Source organism: Mastacembelus armatus, chromosome 9, assembly GCF_900324485.2.
Source record: "Mastacembelus armatus chromosome 9, fMasArm1.2, whole genome shotgun sequence".
Lineage (NCBI taxonomy): Eukaryota > Metazoa > Chordata > Actinopteri > Synbranchiformes > Mastacembelidae > Mastacembelus > Mastacembelus armatus.
Genome location: NC_046641.1, coordinates 8282449 through 8307352, shown reverse-complemented (window position 1 = coordinate 8307352; position 24904 = coordinate 8282449). Strand labels below are relative to the sequence as shown.

Below are 24904 nucleotides of genomic sequence, written 5' to 3'. Positions count from 1 at the left end.
CCACACAGAAAGTCCCCAGGGTTGAATGCAGGTTTAGGCCTGGAACCATCTTTCTATGGGGGAACAGTGCTAACCACTGTCAAGCTGCAGTTCGATGGTCCCTACTAAGGAACCATAACAAATATAAGGTTCTTGAAACAGCAGAAGGTCCCAACACTCATTTCCATCACAAAATTCAAAATAATGTAGTTTAACTTTATTTTTTGGTTTCTAAACTTATTCATTTGATTAATGTTTTTTCTGATTACAAATAGGAATAGAAGTGAGTTATTTCATTCTCATCATTGTTATAAAACCAATCTCTTCTGATTGAGCTCTTCCAGAGGACCTACTGCTTTAAAGTGATGTTAATGACATTTCACAGAGACGAATGCCAAGAAGGAGGAGTGATGTTATTTATTTCTGAGGCTAAGTTGTTTATTCTTTGAGGGCTGAGGATTTTAGTGTAGATATTATTAAATAAGCACGTGAAATTATTTCTTCATACAGTATATAATGGTGTAATAGCTTAAGACAAATGTGATGACTTGTAGCTTATTCCTATAATGAAATTATTACAGTCAATTGATCAACGTACTGTACACAGTGGTCAGTGTGCATCTGTGCTGCAACAATTTTCCTTCAGACTGAGTATAAAAAGTCTCTGCATCAAGACAAGCTGTAACAATATGAGTCCAAGCTATGACTCTGCTTCAGTGCAGGTCAGAACTAATTCAGGATATCTGCAACTAGATTTTGATTAAAAAGAATTATTCATTGACTTGAAAGGAGATAGTACTTTAAGATATCCACAATTTAATTTTGGCTATCCACAATGTGAAATCCCTCCACCCATCATCTATACCCACTTATTCCTAACCAGGGTCAGAGGGATCTGCTGGAGCCTATCCCAGCTGTCTTTGGGTGAAAGGCAGGGGTAGACACCCTGGACAGGTCACCAGTCCAAGTATTTATGATGTTGCCATAAAGGGATCACCATCAAGGGCTTAACTGTAATTATAACTGTTAATAATTAATTATAATATATTCTCATATTATGATTAATTACTATAATAATAGTAACCATTTGGAGCCCCATGGCCCATGCTGGTCTGACACAGTCCACAACAGGTGTTGCTGGTTCCCCACATCAAAGAAACATGGAGCTATTTGCTGAGCAGGGCGGGGTAGTGCGCATGCGCAGTATTTCTTTGTGGCCCATCTCCTCTTGGTGCTTGTCTGGTCTTTATGGACCTTTTCTAGCAGCAGCGTTAGTTTTGTCAGGCCAATATATACCTCATCGTCAAAAACCATTTAGGGGGCGGCACTGTACAAACGCTACTCACTCTCGGCATAAATAGTGAGAAAAGTCGCACGGGGCGTCGACAAAGCAGACAGCATCCATCCATCCTTTCATCCAGCTAGCTAGCGTTAGCCAAGCTGTGCCAGAGGGATCCTCAAAATGTCGGGTTACCAGGGAAAGAAGAACATTCCCCGAATTACAGTGAGTATCGACTCCTCGTTTTAATAAAAAAATCTAATTTATCCTGCAGTGGTGGTGGGAGCCTCAGGGTGAACTGAACCCACAGCTAGCTGACGCTTAGCTGTCCTGCCCTTTGGTTTACACTGTCAGCATCAGCAGCAGCAGCAGCAGCAGCAGCCTGCCTGGGTGAGCCGGGATCACCAGCCCGTGGGTTTTGCAGCAGCATAGCTGGGATTTCTCCATATGATGACTGTGCAGGGCTTGGCTGAAGCAGCTCTGTGCTTTGAGCAGCAGCAACATTAGTGCACCTCCTCCTCCTCCTCAGTCCTCTGAGCATCCTTGGCTCGTAGGGTGCAGTGAACAGGTTTAGGGGTGTCCTCATCCGTTTTCCTCTGTGGTCTGCCCTCTCCAGTGACAGTAATCAAAGTCTTGCAGTGCAGCAGCTACAGTGGGAGCAGCATGGGTTGTTCTGTGCAGTGCTGTTGGACATGGGAGTTTGATGTCTGTGTTGCTTTATGATGTGGTTTTTCCCTCAGCCAGAAAGCACAGGACAGAGGAGCTGCAATAGGAATGGTGTGGTAGTTAGAAGAAATAAAACCTTGTTTGTAAAGTAGGTCATTGGACAACAGGCATCCAAGAGCTTTCATCATGCTGCTGTTATAGCCAGAGTGCTAGAGCATATAGACAGCAGCTTTGTGATCATCAGAAGACGTTTGATCATAACATCAGACTGTCTGCTGAAATGTACTGGCTCGCTGTCAGGTTCTGTTTTGTCCAGACGGGTATCAAGGTGGATGTCAGGTCTCTCTCTCAGATCAAGCCGGGGTTATAAACATGAACCCTGACATCCCAGGCATAACATGCAGACAGCACTTAGTCTGCAGCAGCCCCCGAGGCCTTCAGACACACATAGTCAGGTACTTATTAGCTCGGAAAGAAGCAAGTAGTTTCACTCAGCAGAGCTTTTAACAAAGCGCCAAGATTAGGCTTTGTCCCTGAATAACAGCAGCTGAATCCTTTCAAAAAGCACATTTTAGATAACAGCAATACTGTAAAGGTTGTGGTCATAACCTCACAGTGACATACTTTAAATGAGGTGGTTCTTAAGGGTAAATTGGTTAATTGAAGCAAAAGTACATTCAGCTCTTAGTTATCAGCTCAGTTTTATGACAATAGATTAGAGGATTAATCACAGGGGCCTATTTTTACAGAAGAGCAGTGAACTTTCTGATACATTCATTTAGGGAGCTACGGACACCAGTCATTTTTGTACAGTGAAAGTCGTTTTGAGTAACGAGAGGCACAGAGAGGACGTAGGTTATGTGATTCAATTATAGGAGATTTACAGCCTTGGAGATGCAGTGCAACTATAAACAGTATACCTAATGCCTGCTGTCAGTGTTTGCAGTAAACTACTTTTGTCTTCATTAGCTTTCAGTATTCTCCTTAGAGACCCCAGAAAGACTGTAGGAGAAGTAGGCCAGCCCAGTAAGCTCTTCTTTCATCTCATACAGGAGGAACTAATTGTGCCACTCAAGGGTTTGCTCTCTTACTTGAACGTTTCCTTCTGAAATGGCTCTGTCCTTTTAAATATTAAATTTTAAATAAGTATGTTATGGGTCAGTGAATCACATAGATAACCATAATCATAATGAGGATTGGTATAGTTTGATCTACTGAGCTATAGGGACATCTTCTGTCCCCATTCGTGACAGTAAAGGATGATTTCTTGTTCTTTCACTCATTTTCACTCACAGAATCACGTATTTGTGCTTTGTGGATGATGCAAAATGCTTTTTCTTCCTTCCAGAGTGACCGTCTCCTCATCAAAGGAGCAAAGATAGTGAACGATGATCAGTCATTTTTGGCTGATATCTACATGGAAGATGGAGTCATTAAGTAAGTTCAATTTGACCTTTGCTCCTATGAGAACTATGGCAGATAAGGGCTTCCATTCATTTTTTATCCTTCAGGCAAATCGGAGACAACCTCATTGTTCCTGGGGGAGTTAAGATCATAGAAGCGCATGGGAAAATGGTGATGCCTGGAGGTATTGATGTGCACACCCGATTTCAGATGCCCGACCGAGGCATGGTTGCAGCAGATGACTTTTACCAGGGCACCCGGGCAGCCCTGGCTGGGGGGACGACCATGATCAGTATGTACTACAACAGATTTCCACACATTTTAAACCAGTTTAAAAGCACAATAATCATGTTGCAGAAATTGCAGATGCAGATTTAATTATGCAGTTTGCTTAAGCTCGTTAAGTCCAAGCTGTTTGTGTTTTATAGTTGACCACGTGGTACCGGAGCCTGGCGTCAGCCTAATTGCTGCTTTCAAACAGTGGAGGGAGTGGGCTGATAGCAAGTCCTGCTGTGACTATTCTCTGCATGTGGACATCACTGAGTGGAACAAAAGCTCCCAAGAAGAGATGGAGACCCTGGTGAACGATCACGGTATGCAGTCACCACCATAGATCTCCACGGAGGTGTGAAATCACTGACTTATTGTTGCTTTGGGAAGTATTCAGATCTCTATACTTCTTGCACACTTCATTGTGTTATAGATTCGGTTAGTATATGGCTGAAAAACACATTTGTACTCATCAGTCTGCATTAAGTTACTCTTATAGACAAAGTGAAAACATGATTTTAAAAATGTTTACAAATTTACTCAAAGGCAAAAACTAAAATGTCACCACTTGCTCTGGCATTTCAAATTATGATACGATGCATCCTGTTTGCTTTAATGCTCTTTGAAATGTGTCTATAACTTGACTGGAGTCACAGATCAAGACAAAGGTACAACATATTTCTAAGTCTTTGATTGTGCCCAGGAGCACAGTGGCCTCAATAATTATGAGGTAGAGAAGTTTGAAACCACCAGAACTCTTCCTAGATTTGGAAGTCCAGCCAAAGTGATGTACAACAACGGCCTTGGTCATGTAGGAACCTTATAGTCATTAACAGAACTTCATGCTCTCAACAACCATGTCAGCGGCACTGAACAGTCATTCAGGCCTTTTTAGTAGAGTGCTAGATGGAAACCACTTTGAGTTAAGTGCTGTTTGCCAAATAGCATTTAATGGTCTTTGAGATCTAGAAGGAAAAAGTTTTCTCAAATTTGAACTCTTAATTCTCTATGTCTGGAGAACATGAAGCACCTGGCCAATACTGTAGCATCCCTACAGTGAAGCATCGTGATGTCAGCGTCATGTTTTGATAGACTTCTCAGAGACAGAGACAGGGACAGGGAGACTGGTAAGAATTTAGGAAAGGATGAATGCAAAACAACCAAAATACAGAGGGCAATGGTTCACTGCACTGTGATCATCTGAAGTGGCTTCTGGACAGGTGTGTGACTGTCTATGTTAAGCCTTTCTGACCAACACAAAGTTCCGGGCCTGGTACTAGATCCAGGTCAGAGCTGGTTCCGCTAGCAAACCTTCTAAGTACAGGTTTGCTTTTCCACGGGCTAGAGAACCTCCATGGAGCCACATTATTATGTCACATTATACATTCCAGTCAAACAAGCTCCGCTGCGTTTCCATCTTCTCTGTTAAAATAGAGGCATATCAATTATGTTAGAGCACTTAGAAATATAAATAGCACTGTGTTTGTCCAACGTGATTCCATCAACCATGTGACACACAGGCTGACTGAGCAGTGGGCAGAGTGTGTAAGTGAATGAACTATTGGTAACATTAGTATCTACACTGCTACAGGACAGAAGGTTCATCTCCTTCCCTGGTCAGAAACTCTTCTTCACATGTCGGAGGTCTGACAAGAAAACAAAGACAATGTTGTAATAAACTACTTCGTCAAACCAGTTAACAAAAAATAACCTGATCACTGCTGATGTTTTCAGTCTCTGCTCTCTCTCTTCCTGTCTTCCTGCACATCACACAAATACACACAACACTTTACAGATCAATGTTTTAATTTCTTTTTTCCATCCGGAAAACAAATCATTTTAATATCTGTTTGAAATAAATACTTGTAAAACCCAACGTTTATGCGCTGCTGAATACTGTATTCGGATTCGCTCTTGTCAGTCACATTAATCCTGCCCTGGCTCGTGACATAAGCAGTTCCTACTTCTAGACCAGCAGAGTTGGTGCCAAGTTAGCACCAGATTTTTCAGCCCTGAGCCAGTTTATTGGCTGTCAGACACAAAGAACTGGTTCAGAATGAGGAACTGGCTCTGTGGAAAAGGGGTATGAGTGACCCAGCCAGATCTCTGGTTTGAACCTCATATGACATGTGGAGAGGCTTGAAAATGGCAGTTCATGAATATCTGAGCACCAGAATTGGATAAATAGAGCCAAATCCAGCAGTGCAGAGCAAATAGAAATGAATAAGTACCTTATTCAGGGTCTGAATGCTTGTGTAAATGAGAAATTTCAGTTTTTGATTTTAATAAATTAGCAAACAATTTAAAAAACATGTTCTCATTTTGTCATTAGGTTATAAATGGTAATGGAGATTTTATCTATTAAAAGCAATGAAGTGTGCAAAATTTGAAGGGGTGTGGATATTTTCTGAAGCTGCTGTACTTTTCAGTTTTACTGGTGTGGTGAAATGCTTCTCTTACACTGCAAGGGGAAAGGACAATTCACTGAGTGAACAAACAGTAACTGAAAATTAACTCAATATTTCTGCTTTATCATTTTTATCTTTTTTATTTTACTTTTCTCCTTTGCTGTGGGTTCTCCCTCTTCTGTGCTTTTTATTCCACTTTTGGATGTTTTCTATCTTCAGGTGTCAACTCTTTCTTGGTATATTTGGCTTATAAGGAGGTTTTCCAACTTTCTGACTCTCAGGTATGCTCAGCTTCTGGTCGTTTGACTGCGGTCTCTGCTGAGTTGTGTGTCATAGTGCATGCTTTCTAGGCTGTTAAGACACCCGAACTGTGAGCTGACCAATGTGTGTCATTTTCTTTTAGATCTATGAAGTGTTCAGTGTCATCAGAGATCTCGGAGCCATTGCGCAGGTGCATGCTGAGAATGGAGACATCATTGCAGAGGTAATAGAATCACAGATGGTAAAGTCTCAGCTGTACCCAGTTATATCTATTTTGGATCGTGATGTTGTTGTGTGGATGTTTTAGGAACAGAAACGCATTTTAGAGCTGGGGATCACTGGCCCTGAAGGTCACGTGCTTAGCCGTCCAGAGGAGGTAAGAGTTTTCTCAACAAACGTAGCCAAGAATGAAAAGGATTTGTGATGAAGTCTTTTAATGTATAAAACCAGTGCAGTGCTGATGAGTCTGACTGTGTGTTTGTAGGTGGAGGCTGAGGCAGTCAATCGCTCTGTCACCATAGCCAATCAGACCAACTGTCCCCTCTACATCACCAAGGTGATGAGCCGGAGTGCTGCTGATGTTATTGCCCTCGCCAGGAAAAAGGGTAAAGAAATAACAAAAAGATCTTTTTATTTGCCAGTGCACTGTACACTTCTGCTTTGCGCCAACATAGTCGTGTCTGCTCCCAAAGGTGCTGTGGTTTTTGGAGAGCCTATATCAGCCAGCCTGGGCACAGACGGTACCCATTACTGGAGCAAGAACTGGGCCAAGGCAGCAGCCTATATCACCTCTCCACCGCTCAGCCCTGATCCCACCACCCCCGACTACCTCAGCTCTCTGTTGTCATGGTAGGTGCTCTGTGACAGTGCCTAAAGATAGCTGGAACACAATTTGACATGTGTTACTGCAGTGGGCTGTGTTTTATTTTTATTCAGTTATACTTCTGATTTCTAACCACAGTCAATATGAAATGCACTGTGGGAGGACGGACACTGAAGTGAAATTTACAGATGTGCATCTAAGACCAAAATAGTATATTAATCACACTTTTGTCATGAGGAGTTGGTCAAAGCTGACACTTATTGCTCCTTTGAAGCATATCCATAGTTTGTTTTTCTTTTTTGTTTGTTTGTTTTTTAATCTAGTGGGGACCTGCAGGTGACTGGCAGTGCTCATTGCACCTTCCTGACTTCTCAGCGTGCAGTAGGCAAAGATAACTTCACCCTGATCCCAGAGGGCACCAACGGCACTGAAGAGAGGATGTCCCTCATCTGGGACAAATGTGTGGTGAGCTTGATATGACCCACTTTTCACATGGTACAAAAACCTCCTGCCACTGAAGCAGGGAGCAAATGACCTTGTAAATGTTGTAAATGCTAGTATATGATATATTGTCCTGTCCCAAAAGGTGACTGGAAAGATGGATGAAAACCAGTTTGTGGCAGTGACCAGCACAAATGCAGCCAAGATCTTCAACCTGTACCCCCGCAAGGGCCGCATTGCTGTTGGGTCCGATGCTGACCTCGTGCTGTGGGACCCAGATGTCACCAAGATCATCTCAGCTAAGAGCCACAACCTGGTCAGATGATTACTTTGCTTGTCTCTACGTTTGTCCACAATGTCCACCTGCCTTCATGCTGTGTTCAAATTTAACCTCTATTTTGGCTTTTCTAATATTTTGCAGCATTCTGTAAACTTTCAAAATGAGATGTCCTGGTTAGCCAGACAGATTTTCAACCCCTGAGTAGTTCTGATTGGACAGACTGTGCTCTGTGAAGTAACCCACTTTCCAGACCAAAATGTGTGTGCAGTGCTCATTTTGCTATAAAAATGAGTTATCAAAGGAGCACAGCACAAGGCAAAAGTCAAACTAAAGTTACTGATAACACCAACTTCTCAGCAGAAACTGCATGTCAGGCCATCCACAGGCTCACTGCCTCTCTACAAGTCCTCCAGCAGTGGTTTTTAAAATGTCCTGTTTATGGCAGCAAAAACAGTCTTGTTTGGACTGCATATTTGGCATGTGTCACAACTGCACCACCAGCCTGTTTGTTCCAGTCTGCCTTTGTGGTTGATGTAATGATATATTCTTTCAAAACGTTACTACTTTGCAGGGATATTTCTTTGCTAATTGCTATTTGTTTTAGCTGATTTTTGATATTGTGCTGAAATAAACTAAAAGCAGTGAGCCCTTGGAAGAGACGTATAAAAGTTTTATTCCGTTAGAATGAATTTGGAATTGGCTGAGAGTGCTGTTATTTGTACAGGATTTACTAGACTGTAAAACCTGGTCCTTTAAGGTCGTATTCAAGTGGTTGCAGGACATGCTATAGTACAAACCAAGCTCTGTTAAGAAGTGTCGTACATTTAAGGTTATTTAGAACAACTTATCCAAAAACAAACAAAAAAAAAAAATCTGGAATATTACACGTCTTGATTTGTGGTTATGATGTAATGGCACATGCTATGTATTACGCTGGTTCTCAGCAGTATTTCAATTTTCTCCTGGTCACGTCTTCAGGCTGTAGAATACAACATCTTTGAGGGCACAGAAGTACGTGGGGGTCCTCTGGTGGTGATCAGCCAGGGCAAGATTGTGCTGGAGGAGGGCAGCCTTCACACCACTGAGGGCTGTGGGCGCTTCATCAGTCGCAAACCCTTCCCTGACCACGTCTACAAGAGGATAAAGGCTCGCAGCAGGGTGAGTCCTAATTGCAGATAGTTGCACCTCTGAGCCGGCACATTCATCCAGCTGTGGAGAAGCAGAGTTCTATTATTAGCAGGTGAACTACACAGCTCGTGGTCTAAGAGATTTGCCTGTGTTTTTAGCTCACAGAGCTGCGAGGAGTCCCCAGAGGCCAGTATGATGGACCAGTCTGTGAGGTGACTGTGACTCCCAAGGTGATGTCCAAAGTCTCCTCAGTGAAGACCTCCCCTGCCAAGCAGCAGCAGCAGCAGCAGCAGCAGCAACAGCAGCAGCAGCAGTTCACTCACCAGCCAGTGCGCAACCTTCACCAGTCTGGCTTTAGTCTGTCTGGTGAGTGAAAGCACCGATTTTATTTCTTTCATAGGTAGATGTCTTAAGTTATATTGTGTCCTAATTTTATGAACTTTTATCTAGGTGCGCAAATTGATGACAATGTTCCTCGACGCACCACTCAGCGCATCGTGGCTCCTCCTGGTGGAAAAGCCAACATCACCAGCCTCGGCTGAGCTCCCCGGAACTGAGCTGGGGCGCAGGGCACCAGAGGCTACTCTTAGCACTGTCACACCACATCTGGTCGCCTTTGACTCCCCCTGCACCCCACCCAAAAACACTCCATCCAGTCGTATTCACTCACTACCACTGTCACCTCATGCAAGAAAGAGAAAGCACTAATCAATTTTTGGTTTCATCTTTCCTGTCATTTTCCATTGTCAAGGAAGTATCTAGTGAACCGAAGCATCTTTTTTAGCTGTTTTTAGCTCAAATTGATCATCAAATCAATTTGTTTGTTTACATTTGTTTACATTTTTGTATAAAAGATATTACTGCACATGAAATTTTTAGTTGCCCTCATGAGAAAGTGGGCAGGAAGCTAGTCCTGTGAAGCAGACCATTTCATGAGAAGGCACTTTAGAAAAGTCAAATGTTGACTGTTTTTCTTGTGTTGTTCATTTCTGAGGTATTAGTTAGATTGTGTTGGAGGTCGTGATGTAATGCTGTTACACTGTAACATTGCTGTTTTAGTAAAAAAAAAATCTAATCATGAAAGATTAGACTGAAGAATATGGTTTCTACCACACCTTTTTTAATTTGCAGTATTTGATATTTGTGTAGATGCTGTGTGCAGCTGCACAATTCACCTCAGTCTTCCTGTTGTGTTACATTTAAACTTTCTTTTTTTATTGATTTTGTTTTGCTTTTTATTGAGTCATTTTGGAAATCGCTGACTGCACTGAAAGGAAAAGGAAGGGTATTGTAGGGGTTCAACCACTCATTCAGCTTCTCCCTGGACATGGGCGGTAGAAATAATGTTTTCTGTGAGAAACATTTTCCGTCATCTCATCATTTTCCTTATGTTTGTTCAAAAGCTGTCAGGGCAACAAGCTTCCGGTAATCAGAGCAGCATAGAGGACAGATTTTAGTCAGGACGTTTGCTGACAACCTGCTCGCCTGGTGCTATATGACCATTTCTGTATTTGTGCAGATGATGTCCGCACAGCAGTCGTGTAAGCTTTGTAATAATAGCATCCAGGTTAAAGTCACCATTTGCCCAGTTTAGAGAGAGTTTGTTTTGCACCCGTAACAATCCAAATGGTAAAACTGTATGTGAACTTGCACCTTTTTGTGTTTGGATGTGTCTGTGTGTTTCGGGATATTTGTTGAACCGAATTGAAATAATTGCCTGCCTGTTCTGTAAGATATTGATAGCACACTGTATCTATGAAGGCTCATTTAAGAAGCTGAATCATGATCTTTGAGACCTGATGGAAAAATGCTTTGGTATGTATATGAAATCCCTCACAGTGTGCTGATGATGTGTCCACTGTTCTTAGTGTTAGTGTTGTAAATGAATTACCAGATATCCTATTCTTCTTATCTTACCTGTCTACCAGCCGCCAGATACACTCGAGGCATTAATTGTCACTTATGCAGCGTTGTACAGTCATACTGTAAAACCCTGGAATCTTTCTTCCTCATTGCCTTGTGTAGGTTTTGTATGCCAAGCTATAATGTGATGTGATTTACATTTGAGGAAGTGTCATGGTAATGGTGATTGATGTTGTTGACCCTCTCCCGGCAAGTGTGATGCTGTTCTCGGTCATGTGTGTTTTGTAGGGTACCAGGTTTTTGGGGGAAATCATCGGTTCTGTCAGGATTTGATCATATCTGTGTTGAGCAGTGAATTAAAATAATAAAAATAAAACTCTGGGTATGCTTTTTTTCATACTTTGGAACTTCATAAACACGTTGTCCTATAATTTCATAGAAAGCTTTCATTGGAATGAACTAAAATTAGGTAATTATGTAGAATGTATTGATAATGCTAGTATTGCTTTTCATTATGTATTTTCCCTGAAAGATAAATTTTCTAAAAATTAATAATCCATCAAAATCAAGTAAATGTTGATTTATTACTAATAATGTTTGATCAATAATACCTTTATCTAATCTAATATCTATCAGTGTTTGCATGTTCTGTTGACCTACTGTGCAACTTAAGTACATTTAGTTCTGGGTTTAAGTGCAGTTTTCAGGTTCTTGTACTTCATTCACATATTTTCTATTTTCTACTACCTCTACTCAATGACACATTAAATAATTTCAGTGATAATACATTTATATATAACTTCAGATATTCAAGGAGGCATTTAAACATTCTGAAGTAAATTGATATTAAACACAATTTGATATTTCACACAACATCTTCATAGAGCTTCTTTAATAATATAATGCTTTTGCCTGCATTATAACTACTTTTTGTATTCCCTGTTTAAAAGATTCTTTTGATTAGTCTGAGATGTACCAACTGTGTCCAGTCCCCTTATAATTATTGGCAAATTACACAATCCTTTTCAGAAATCTCCTCACAAAGGTATATAATATGATTACATACATATAAAAATCCTTTCCAGAGAAAGATTAGTAAACTCACATATAAAATAACTTATCAAGCTGTATAATGGATCTTTTTGAGACACAGCACATCCCAACAGTGGATGGACAGCTGTACATGCGTGGAGGCAGCGAGACACTAGGTGGAGGCACAGACTCGTGATGCACACTTTGTCTTCAGAGCAGCATCTTGTTCCAGCTCCTTAAACACGTCGCCCAATGCCATGCCTACAGTAAAATTAACTGAGCAAGACGACGGCTACGTCACAGCACACATCAGCAAAAGTTCTGTGGGGTGATATCTCCTCCACCCCGCTCCGAGCTTCATGGCAGTTGTCCAATTAGGATGAGGAGACTGATAAAAGTGCAGAAGGCATGATATGTGTCATCTTTACCTACTGATGAGCACTTTAACAAGCAAAAACCTTCAGTAAGACTGTGCGAAACTAAACATTCTTGGGGAAGTGTGCAAGAATAGCAGAGCTTGCTATGCTTTCAGTCCCTGCATACATTGTAATAAGACCACAATAGAGATCTGTCATCAGTACAGTATCATGATGAACATTGATTTGGAACATGATTCAATTTATTCCTCTTTAGAAACAATAATTGTGGGCTCGGTAATTTGCATCTGTTAGGACAACCGTGTTATAAAAGAATACTCAGAAAATGTCACAGTGACTATACACTTTAATTTCACCTTGAATACATAAAATTAAGCAGCTGGACGGAACCAGAGAGTGCTGGTGAAACACAGGAGCGGTGTTCTTCAACTCCTCCAATCTATATCCTGCAAGGCTGCAGATCTAACTATAGTATGAATTACAGTTATTGCATTTGGAGGATGATATATATTCATAAAGCACAGCACACAGGTATTTGTTGCTAAAGCTTTTGTTCATCATGCCACTGCTCTCTGCTGAAGCAGACAATAAAAGGAGGGGTGGAGTAGGTCATCTCTACCATCTGTAGTTTAGTGCTGCAGCTGGGAGCACCTTTCCTAATGGCATCTGTGCAGAGATGTCATGATTTACAGGTTCACAGACATGGCAGTCAATGACAATGCGGACACAAACCAACACTCTGATTGCACTGCCAGGTCTCTCCCCTGTGGGAAAACCTGCCGCTTCTTGGACTGAACTTAGCGCACAGAGGGGGGGTGTTGGCTTAACGATGCCGACTGCATCTCTTCCCTCACACCCTCATAAAAGGGAGCATCTTGGTACTACAGAAGAAATACCCTGGAGAAAATAAATCAATACGGTTGGCAGAGGTTGTCCTCTTGCCCTTTGATGCCGCTGTGTAAAGAGAGACACTTTGCAGTCTTGAACTCGCACTTAGCACACTCAGATTTCCCCCTTTGCTCGTATCCAGCCCCCACAAAGAAGATGTTTACAAGGCTGTGTGCTTCATGTGTGTGGATGGTGACTAAGAAAGACAGAAACACAAGGAGTAAGGCCTGAGAGAAGAATGTCTGAGACTGTATGCATTAACTTGACATCTCTAAATCTGGTGGATTTTTTAAGAGGCTTGGGGGCCTGGTCAGGATTGAGGTCAGCAACCACAAGGTCAGTTAAAAAAATTCCACACAAGTGTAATAAGACATCTATGTGGCGCTGCCAGGAGGTACGCAAAATTGTTGGAATGTGAATACATGAGCTAGAAGTTTTGAGGGGCTATATATGTAATGAATCAACCCCCCCCCAAACAAAACGAAAGAAACAACAAGGGTCCAAAAATGTCCTCATGAATCCCTTGTTAGGAATATGTCATACAAATTTATTGTTACGTGACACAGAAATATGCAAGTTCTCGTGGTTTGTACTGTGTGCAGAGCAGTACACAAACATTTTGACAACAGGAATAGCATCGGGCAAAGTTTGGAGACAACAGGAGCACCACTGACCAGTGTATATGAAAGACTATATAAAACTTTCTTATTCGCATATTTATACATTATCATTGTAATATAAAATATGTAAACTTGTTCCTCTTCAGGAAATAATTTCACAGATTTTTATTTACTATGTAGGTCTCAGGAGAGTGCTTAGGGTTGTATTTTCTGACGCTGGTCATTTAGTCATTTATTTTATTTTAATGTTAAAAGGCAAAACTGTGTCCATAATATGCGGACAGGACTACCAAGTTGTATTTTGCAGTAGTTTATGATTAGAAAGCTACAGTCAAGAGCCATCTATTTAAAGGGCCTCTGATATTTCTTTGGATGATTGTGACGATGTTACGTCCAGGAAAAATCACAAAATGATATAAAAGTTGAGATATGTCAAATTTAGATTTCAACACAGCCACCTTTTCAGCAAAACTCCCCTGTGATGGTAACATAGCAAAAGGAAATATGTTTTCATCTGTGATCTTAGAAAGGGGGCCATGACTAATGGATGAAGGATTATAGTCACTATACAGGCTCTCCTTTATCTGACAGGGACATTTGGTGGATTTTAATAGTGGGAAGGTTTCCGACAGGAGGAGGTTGGGCACAGTTTGAGTCCTGAGGGGAAGTCCCATCACTGAGAACGCAACAGCATGTCCTGTGGAAGCTTTTACTGCAGAGTTTGGCTACTTTAGCCCTGCTCGTCTCGGCCGGTCCAGTTCCGTTCGTGGGGCATCCAGAAAAGGCCTTCCACTCCCTGCTGTCCCTGGAGGAAGGAGTTCTGGACAGGGCCATGGAGGAGGATGGGCTGAGCCTACAGGAAGCTCCCCTGCTGTCCAGGCCCAGAGTGAGAACCTGGCTCTGACCTTGTGCCTGACTCTGACCTGCACTCAGATGATGATGATGATGATGATGATGGTGTGATCTGGGAGTCATTCTCAAACAGTGAACACAGAGTAAACTCTGGAAAGCTTTCTTAAACTCTTGGTTGGAGCATGGGTAGATGATGGGGTTGATGCAGCTGTTGAAGTAACCGAGCCAGAAAGTGATCTTGAACACGGTGTCTGAAGGTCTGTATGCAGGGAACATGGAGCCTGCGGGGATATTAGACACAAAAGGGCAGTTCACATTACTGGAGAAAGAACAGCAAAACCCAAATCATCTCCAGTTACTTTTTTTTTTACAGTATTTCATCTGAACACAGTCCTTTGATGGAACTGATACCTAACACATGATCTGCAACTACGTAACATGATTTATTTCTAAGTTTCTAATAATAATGATAATTTAAAAAAAAAAAAAAACTCTCCACTTGCTATCAAGGTTAAAGACTATTAAAATTGCGATCATAAATTCTGCTGCTAAGTCAGACCAGAGAGTGTGAACGGGGAAAAAAAATGGCTTAAAGGGTTTATTACATGCAGGTCTGTTTGTCCCTATAAATGTAGGTGACTCTTCACATACCCAGTTACTGCCAGTGAAACATTAAAATAATTAAATGGGTGGCTTTTTTGTTGGAGCTGTAATATTTCTATCTATCTGTCATCTATCTTCAGAGGTAGAGGGAGAGAAGCTGTCTTGTGAAATGCTTTATTGGGTGAGATGTTCCAGACAGTTAAAGGTGGGCTATTGAAAAATGAGCTTGTGATATAGAGATGGATAGAAAGGAAGAGGGTGGGGGGAGTTTCAGTGCAAATTATTTTCTGCCTGACCGCACAGAAAATACATTTTATCCCCAGCCGTGCTGAAAAGAACAATTCAGTTATTGCTGGTACTCTTGATAGATTCTTTGTGCTATTGCGCAAGTTCAGTGGCATCAGTGATCACGTGAAGGCTGTACAGCTGCAATTTTTGTAACGTTCCCTTCAATTAAACCACACTATATTTTGTTCTGAGGAAATTATACGACCCCTTGACTTATAAAACCCCTGCAAATTGTAATTGATACTCTTCAAAAGTGAATGTAGCCAATCTGCAATGAAGGCTGTTTTTCACAAATGTGCCCACATTAATATCAGTTTTGTATCAATACAGCTAATGTGTGAAATATGACTTTTAAAGCCGGCATATAAAAATATCCCAAATTTTAGTTTGGTCAAATTGATTTAAAGCAGTGATTATTTATGTAACTAGTTGAAAACATGAAATCAAATAAGCTGTAGCGGCCAAACACCCATGGTGTCATGGGTCCAGGAAGGTTGGATTAAGCAAAGGATATTTCAATTCTTGAACAAATATGTATATAGGACACATTCATTTATTTATGCCAGAGGTGGCATTCTGTTTTGTCGCCAAAACCTTAACATCTGACAGAAAAGATATGATGGCCAGGTTAATAGGCATTATTGATTTTTTTTTTTTTCAAAATGTAGTATTTCAAAATGTATTTCACTGCCTGTTATTGTGTTTTTAAAAAAATACACTTTGGCCTTGGGCTTTGCTTGGATAGCATGCATCTCTCCCAGTCGGCTCATCCTCAATCATCGTCATTAACCTCTCCATTCTTTGCACTGGTTATTTGAAAATGCCATTTCACCATGTCATGATCCTACCTCTGAAAACAATGTGTCTCCTAGCATCTGAAAGCATAAAGATAAGACGGTGTGATAGCAACGTGTTTGTTCAGAGTCAAGATTAAATTGTATTTTGTATTTCAGAGTCTGGCTATTGAGTATAGATGCTGCAAAGCTTAGTAGAACTGAGGGGAATTACAGATTGTTATCTGTGGGTACCAGTGGCACTTTTCATATTACACATATCCATTTGACGCATGTTCATGTTTTATTTATTTATTTAACATTTATTTAACCATGGAAAATTCTCATTGAGGTTAACAACCTCTTTTCCATTGGCTTTTGGCAAGATGGCAACATACTGATCAGTGCGGCTATAAAGCGAAACCTGAAAATATGAACATCACCAAGTGAAAATCTGATTTTGTTGACCAGCAGTGGTTTGGTGTCATCTTTCTGCTATGATGTAGAGGTATAAACCATACCTAACCTCACACAGATGTGAAACACTGATCCTTAGTCTGGGATGAAATTATTCTTTATTAATGGAATAATTTTTGGTACATTTTGTGCCTTGATGAAAGAAGGACTATATGAAAAGTCATTCTTCAAATCAGCAAGACTGAGAAAGACTTCTGCAGTGTCAAACACAGAGCCTCAACAGCTCACCTTTTAAGATTTTTGACATTACTGATTTCCCACAATTTATTTTTCTCTGATAACAAAATAACGGCTCTATGTGTGAAAACAAGCTCATTGCTTGGTAATTCCCTGCTAAATATATCATTGTCCACAGACTTTATGTGGCAGAGGGTATGCAGCCTGACGCCAGTATTAGTAATGGAGCATCGGTAGGCTGAGGCTTTTCTTCATTTCCCAGTCAGGAAAGTACTCAGCCAAATGGTAGCAGCTATATTTACAAGCGTGAGAGCATGGAATGAATAAAAACCCTGAGGGATTTGTGAGGGATTTTGCCATACACTATTTCAAATTTGCTTGGTTTGGCTTTTCTTCTGACATTCCCTCCATATTGACACAATGACTTATAGTGTATAACCGGTTGGCAAGTCATGTGATTTCCCTTCTAGCTGGACTTGATTGAGCTGGGTGCTCTTGAAAGGATCATCAGAGGTTTTGACACTAATGTGATGGCTTCATATATCAAACCTGTGCTGGCATTGTGAATCATGGACACAGGGGAAAGAGGACAGAGCAGAGCTACAGTGTAAAACTTCATTCGAGGGTCAGTGTCTGAAATATATAATTGTGTGTCTTTGTTTACAGACAGGGGAGCAGTGGAGGTCGTCAGACATCTGAAAGATTTATTGAGCCTATTTATAGACCATCTACCTGGCTGAGGCAAAGCATTTACTATGCTGCTCAAGAGGCCACAAGGCTTGTCTGAATGATAGTAAACTCAGAGTGCTCTCACAGAGGACCAATTCAATTGACATCCTCAAACTATAACCAGTTGCCAGCACTTAAAAAGCTGCCACGGGCATAAATTAATGAATGGATGGGTAAAATAACATAATGTAGAATTTAAAGAGCTTTTTATGAGTGGTTTGACTCATGCGAGTGCATTAATATATGAATTCATATATGAATGCTTGTTTAATTTGTCAGTTATTATTGAATAAAAGGTTTAAGAGCAGATCAATCACCATCCTGTGCATCTTTAATGGAATAATGGCATTTGTGTTGTCACTTAGAGGTTGATTAGAATACCACTCTCATATCTCTCTGTTCAAGATGAAACTGGAGACTGGAGACAACTTAAAACCAGCCTACCAACACTATTAAAGCTTATTAGGAACTCTAGAAAGTAATTATAGGGGGAACATAACCTCCTGATTTTGACCTTTTGAATTTAATAAGAATTAAACAAATTATCTGGGAGTAATATTAAAGTATTAATTTGTAATTTTTTTAGCTTTGGAAACAGCTAGTATATCTTTTTCCAGTCTTTATGCTAAGGTTAGCGAACCAACTGTTGGCTGTAAACTAATATGTACCGTATCAGCCTTCTCTCAGCAAAAAAAATGTCAAACTGTTCCTTTAACATTCACCATTTAAGCAACTACAGCGCAGGCTGAGTAAATTGATATTGTTTGGATACTGACTTGGTTTCTTTCACTGAGGCTGTTTTACAGATGCTACAGAGATTTTGGATTTCATCGGACTCACAAATTAAGAATCTCATACAAGGTGATTGGACTTACCGATGGGCAGCACCAGGAAAAAGGGCAGCCAGCACAGCACAAAGCATCCAACCACAATGCCCAAGGTCTTCGCTGCCTTCTTTTCCCGAGAGAACTTGAGCAGTCGCAGGGCGAAGTGTGTGCGGCTGCGAAGGGCCTCATCCTCTGATACAGTTGTGTTTCCTCTGTGTATCCTCAGTGTCACCCGCTCTGAGTCTGACTTCTCTGTCTTTTGGCCCTCCCTTAGGCCCTGGCTCTCTCTGTGAGCCACCACATAAACGCGACAGTACATGACCAGTATGATGGCCAGAGGGAGGTAGAAGGAGCCCACAGCAGAGAAGATAGCATAGGCTGGCTCCTCTGTGATCTTGCAGATAGACTCGTCCTCTGGTGCTGGCTCTTTCCAGCCAAACAAAGGTCCAATAGATATGAAAACAGAAAGCACCCACAGCAGCATCACTGCCAGCAGAGCCCTGCGTTTTGTCATTATGGCTGGGTAACGTAGAGGGTAACTCACTCCAATGTAGCGGTCCACAGAGATCACACAGAGGCTCATGATGGAGGCAGTGCAGCAGAGCACATCCACAGCTGCCCATACATTACACAAGGACCGTCCAAACACCCAGCGGTCCAGGATCTCAAAAATCGCAGAGAAGGGTAGCACAGTGGCGCTCAGCAGCAAGTCTGCCACTGCCAGATTAACAATAAAATAGTGTGTGACTGTCCGAAGGTGCCGATGACAAACTACTGAGAGGATTACCAGGATGTTTCCAACAATTCCAAAAACAATGAAGACACCGAGCACCAAGCCCAGAACAACCGCCTTGACCACATTGAGCTCTGGGACTAAAACCTGGCTGCAGTTTGAGCAGTTCTGCATCAGAGGAGCCGGGGTCATATTGTCCAGCACAGGAACCATCTGTTCCAACACTACGCTGGTGCTCGACACTGGCTTGTGCAACAGAGGTAGACTGAAGCACACACCTATTTAAGTTGACTACAAGAGAAACAGAGGATCAGGGCATTTTCATAAATGCCATTAGACTAATGATCACATTAGTTCTGTCTTGGCAAAACATAATTTGAATGATGATGCCTCTGGCAAATGAGCCATTATGTTGGCAATGCATCAAGAAAAACAAAACTAGAGAATGTGGAATGAAGTATAATATATGCAGGCAAAACCTAGTGCACTGAAATCCTGTAATCCATCGCAAAATGTTACTGATGTTTAAGGTAAATATTATTATGCAACTAATACAACAACACTATTAGAAAGCCATTAAAGATTAGTGTACATCTCTAGACAAATCTTTACATATATTCTAAACCAAAAACTGGACTTTGGGCTCGAAAGTTTCAGGTTCACTGTTGTAAACAATGACAAAACAATTTTTCTGGGTAGGAAGGTAGGGGAGCAGTATGCAGCATCCAGGTTACTTCTGTTGTGCGCAAGTGGCGCTTTCTTTTTGAATACAGCAAAAAATCCAGAGCCTTTGGAAAGAGAGACAAAAGAATCTGCTTTGAGACAATGTACACATCAATCAAACAGTAAAACACAAAAGTAGTCATCAATATTTGATGTTTTATTACATTTTTGCATTTTTTTAACATTTGGCTCAGATGTATGAAGACTGTGGGAGACAGACAATGTCTGAGCCATAGTTGCTGTCAGATCAATGTCAACACAGCTTCGTGTTGTGCTTATCGACTAAACAGAATGCGAGGTTGAGGAAACCAATATTGGGACTGACCACTTGCCTGTTTCACTGAATAGTCTCGAATACATCACAAAATTATAACGCTCAATGACATTGAACCAAACCAGAATAGCTGGAGAGTTGGCAATGCATTAGCCTCACTCAAGACCTGAAGTGGATTTTCTTGCCATACTGATTATGATCTTAAACTGTCCTGTACCAGATAACTGTGGCCTTGTGCTTAATCCCACCAACAGATCAGTATCACACTGTTGACGGCTATAGCGTTACAGGTCAAAACAATACCGTGTTAACAGTTTCACATTAACTGATTTGACTGATATAATATTAGTTATATTATTGTGGAATATTGTTACCGCTCACATAAATGTTAGCTTAGCTTAGCATAAGCAAGCAAACAGGAGAAAACCACTGATTCAAGTATTGTCGCGTCATTCAATGCTTATTATAAGGCCTTATCACACCCATAGAGATGGTGGAGGAGGAGCCTCCTGGACCTCCCGGTATCGATACATGTGGTAATTAGGTGACCTCTGGTGGCTGCAGTAACTACGACACTATGACACTGCAGTAACTGAGATATAACATACAGAGATGTACATTAGCAGGAGGTTGGCGTAGGTGGTCTGGTCATAAAACATCAACCTTTCCCACAGGAAAGTGGTTTAGGCTTCCAGTATGAGATTTGTGAAGTTGTTTTTTTTTTTAAATCACTGAGCTGTAAGTGTGGTGCAATAACAAGTGATAACTCCACAAAGTCACTGCCCCAGTCAAGAAATATTTTCAGTAATTCCACGTAAAACCATAAATGGTTGTTTTAACATCTAGGTCTTGGTATATATTAAACAAGATATAAAGTGTTCATTAGATGCTGATGGGATTTGACCAAAAAAAATTTTTTTTCACCAAAATCACAGCAATGGACATTTTAGCATGAAAGCCTTCTTTGTGAAATTCATGTTGTTGTGCAATGCCCACATAAAGTGAAGTGTGTATGTTCTATTCTGTTCTATTCTATTCTGTTCTGTTCTGTTCTATTCTAGTCTGTTCTGTTCTGTTCTGTTCTGTTCTATTCTGTTCTGTTCTGTTCTGTTCTGTTCTGTTCTGTTCTGTTCTGTTCTGTTCTGTTCTGTTCTGTTCTATTCTGTTCTGTTCTGTTCTGTTCTGTTCTGTTCTGTTCTGTTCTGTTCTGTTCTGTTCTGTTCTATTCTGTTCTATTCTATTCTATTCTATTCTAGTCTATTCTGTTCTGTTCTGTTCTGTTCTAATCTTTTCTGTTCGATTCTATTCTGTTCTGTTCTGTTCTATTCTGTTCGGTTCGGTTCTGTTCTATTCTGTTCTATTCTGTTCTATTCTGTTCTATTCTGTTCTGTTCTATTCTATTCTGTTCTGTTCTGTTCTGTTCTATTCTATTCTAGTCTATTCTGTTCTGTTCTGTTCTGTTCTGTTCTGTTCTGTTCTGTTCTGTTCTATTCTGTTCTGTTCTGTTCTGTTCTGTTCTGTTCTATTCTAGTCTGTTCTGTTCTGTTCTGTTCTGTTCTGTTTTATTCTCATCTATTCTGTTCTGGTCTACTGTGTCTTCAGTTGACATGGCTCTTCACTAACTAGTGTTGTCAGTATCACCTGTGCAGGTGGACTCAGGTGTAGTGTGGGTTGTTGATGTTGAAAAAGACATTACTTCAGACATGTCTGCAAAGCCAAGTGATTTCCTAACATAAAAAGTCTCCTTTCTTTTTACTCTGTGTTGTTTATCCCGTGCTTAGGCCACTAGACTGGAGTGCAGCTGTTTTTTGAAGAATAGCTGACCTTTAGGCTGAGCCAGTCTATAGCTGTTTCCCCTTGTTTTTAGTCTTTATGCTAAACTGGGCTAATTGTCAGCTGGCTGCTAGACCCTTGGTTAAATACCAGTATGGGTACATGGTAAACAAACTGGATAGGAGCTGTGTTCATTAGTGCGGTTTAGCCGTGCTCCTAGCTTTTGCTACTTTAAGCTAAGCTAATTATTAACCCCTGCCTTCCCGTTACAAAGGCTTTATGCTGAGTTAAGCTAATTGTCTGATTGCTCCAGTTCCACATTTCAGGGACACATGAAAGCTGAGTGAATCATCTCATCTGTCTATCCCTATTCCCCAAAATGTTGCATTATTACCTTCAACTTAATATATTTTGTCAAAAAGTAGAAACTCTTTCTATTTATAGCGTATAAGATAAACAACATGAGAAATGTAATTGCTCAGTTGGATATTAATTGGTAGAGTCGTACATTTCTCCTCCAGGGCTGCTGAATGAGCGGGTCCTTCTGGCTTTGATGCATTGAAGTAATTTTGTTTTAAATGTTCTGTCCTTTGATTCAAAACAATGTGTTGGTACCACACAAACTCCTTCACTTTAACAGATGTGAAATTAATCTTGTCTGTGCAGATTACTGACATTTGTAATGTGGATGTTCCTTAACGAAATGTAGATTAGAGGGGACTAGTAAAAGTAGTGCGGCCATGCAGCCGATTTTGGGATTTTGTTAAGCTGCTTTATTTGAGACAAAATTAAAAGTTCATCTGAGTTGCCCTCTTTTCTTGTGTGTTTCATATCTATCTATCTATCTATCTATCTATCTATCTATCTATCTATCTATCTATCTATCTATCTATCTATCTATCTATCTATCTATCTATCTATCTATCTATCTATCTATCTATCTATCTATCTATCTATCTATCTACATTGTGCATTATGCAGTCCCCTCAAGTCTTTCCTCCAAGCCCCCCTGCCATTTTTCCCTGCCACGCTATTAACCACCGGATGACCTTTTCTGCTGTGCCCCACAAACCCCGCTCCACGCTGGATTGCGCAGCTGTTTAACATGTTTGATGGGGTTTTATGTCTCACCTGTGCCTGCATTCAGCAGCCATCATAACGCTGCACCTGAGAGCTTCTCCCACTCATGCAAGCAGAGGAAGGAGGTGGGGAGGGCACTGATGCCTCAAAGGTAATTATCAAAGTAAGAGTCACATGTTTATCCACAGGAGCATTGCAGGAGCTCATTAGCTCATTACACCGTCATCATTTTGCACTCTAGACAAGAAAATGATACCACATCTTAAAATATTTAGTGCCTCTCCTGTGTCTTCAAATTGTTTGTATATTGTATTTTTTTAAACATGGAGACAATACATTTAATGAATTCACTCTCAGGCAAATTCAGTCAAACTGACTGGATCCATTCAGCTGTGTAAAAAAAGTTTTAGCTCAGTTTTATATTACAGCAATTAGACACCAATGACTATGAATTGGTTACTATATATTAGTTATTTTTATTATTAGTGATTAAAACTAATAATTATGAGATGACTTAGAACTGACAGGTTTGTACATTACATTGAATCTATTGATTTCATTAAGCAGCAGTGTGTAAGGGTGTAAGTTTGAGGGGTATGGGATTTCAGATCCAGTGTCCTAAAGTCATCCACACTGGTTAAGCTCTTTTCCAGCACAGTAACATGTTTCTCCACCATGGAGTGGTCTAGAAATATCGCTTATTTTCCAGGCAGATCCACAACAATGTGTGGCTGTGGTTGACATGTAGCTCCTGCTGAGCGTTGGGCAGGGATCCACAGTAATGCTGAGGACAGGTGGAAACACACAGCCTCTCTATGGCTGCAGTTATTTTAATTGGCCAGGAGTAAGCATCCATTGTGACTCAGATGTAATCTCAGCCTCTTCACTGTTGTGCTGGAGTGATTCCCAGCTCTATAACCTGAGTGCACAGTGCCGGATCATAGGTGAGATCTGAAGTGCAGTGACATCCACCTTAACAAAATGACAGGGGCAGGGATGTGTGGGATGGTCACCAGTCACTATACTACTATTGTTTCTTTGCTATTATCTACTGTCTTTACTGCCGCCACATACAGGCTACTATCTTTTACTACTTTCATCACAACAGATACTTTCTCATAATCCTGAAGACTTGATCTTAAACTGAAGAGCGTTTTAATAGCAGCAGAAATAGCATCATATACATCAACTATTTATAGATCCGTGCCACCCAGTGTTATTGTTTTAGTCAAGGCAACTCCCGCAGACTGGAAAGACAGTTCTGGCTATGCACATAGATCCTGTTCGCTGAGATAAAGCATGTTTAACTACTTATTCCCTAAAATGTAGTTAAAATCTGAAATAAGTCAACATTATTCTCGGCTCCATCTGCACGATCGATTAGATTGGACTTAAATTTATGTGGTTCATTCCTCCTTTTTCAAAAATCCGAAGTCCGCTCTGGTCAGAAACAATGCAATTTGACGTCTGCCCTACCAGCATGGACAGCAAACGAAGGAGCGCGTCAATTAAATTAGAAACAACGACAGATGAAAAATGATCTACTCACTCAAGAGGGTCATTTACAAGCTTGAAATTCATTGAAATTCAATTATCCGGGACTCACCTAACTTTGAGTTGGATTTTCACATCCTGACGGTTCGCCTGAGCCACATTTGGACGGCGATTGGTGAGTCGCACCGGGAGAGAAAGGAGAGCCAACTGCGCTCATCATGGAGAGCCCTCACATCTGCCGTGTAAGCGCCCGACCTTCAGGTGCTCCAAGTCTCTTTAGATGATGATGATGATGATGATGATGAGTACCAAGTGACTCACTATTTCTCTTACCCCCCCCCCCCAAAACACACACACACACCACCCACCCACCATCCTATAA

At 41.0% G+C, this 24904-nt stretch overlaps 2 protein-coding genes across 3 annotated transcripts; one reads left to right on the top strand and one right to left on the bottom strand.

The window, feature by feature from the left end:
• Positions 1-1010: 1010 nt before the first annotated feature.
• Positions 1011-11148, top strand: dpysl2a (dihydropyrimidinase like 2a). Of its 2 annotated transcripts, XM_026321278.1 has the most exons (14): positions 1011-1483; positions 3273-3361; positions 3436-3620; positions 3757-3921; positions 6226-6287; positions 6410-6490; positions 6575-6643; positions 6752-6872; positions 6960-7116; positions 7414-7555; positions 7677-7847; positions 8790-8969; positions 9098-9305; positions 9390-11148. In XM_026321278.1, the coding sequence occupies exons 1-14, from the start codon at positions 1442-1444 to the stop codon at positions 9479-9481; spliced, it is 1764 nt and encodes a 587-aa protein (XP_026177063.1). In that variant the 5' UTR covers positions 1011-1441; the 3' UTR covers positions 9482-11148. The 2 variants fall into 2 exon arrangements, with proteins under 2 accessions (XP_026177063.1, XP_026177064.1); XM_026321279.1 differs by lacking the exon at positions 1011-1483 and having other exon boundaries at positions 3309-3361; positions 3539-3620.
• A 3135-nt stretch (positions 11149-14283) lies between these two features.
• adra1aa (adrenoceptor alpha 1Aa) lies at positions 14284-19394 on the bottom strand. Its single transcript, XM_026321996.1, has 2 exons — positions 18494-19394; positions 14284-14852 (listed from the first exon to the last, which is right to left on the bottom strand). The coding sequence occupies exons 1-2, from the start codon at positions 19389-19391 to the stop codon at positions 14284-14286; spliced, it is 1467 nt and encodes a 488-aa protein (XP_026177781.1). The 5' UTR covers positions 19392-19394.
• Between the last annotated feature and the right edge of the window lie 5510 nt (positions 19395-24904).

Excerpts from the sequence above, each read along its gene's own strand:
- adra1aa (XM_026321996.1), bottom strand. The coding sequence starts at position 19,391 with ATGGTTCCTGTGCTGGACAATATGACCCCGGCTCCTCTGATGCAGAAC. Across the intron at positions 14,853-18,493 it reads TTTCCTGGTGCTGCCCATCG|GCTCCATGTTCCCTGCATAC; the intron begins GTAAGTCCAATC and ends ATATCCCCGCAG.
- dpysl2a (XM_026321278.1), top strand. The coding sequence starts at position 1,442 with ATGTCGGGTTACCAGGGAAAGAAGAACATTCCCCGAATTACA. Across the intron at positions 7,848-8,789 it reads CAGCTAAGAGCCACAACCTG|GCTGTAGAATACAACATCTT; the intron begins GTCAGATGATTA and ends TCACGTCTTCAG. Across the intron at positions 9,306-9,389 it reads GTCTGGCTTTAGTCTGTCTG|GTGCGCAAATTGATGACAAT; the intron begins GTGAGTGAAAGC and ends ACTTTTATCTAG.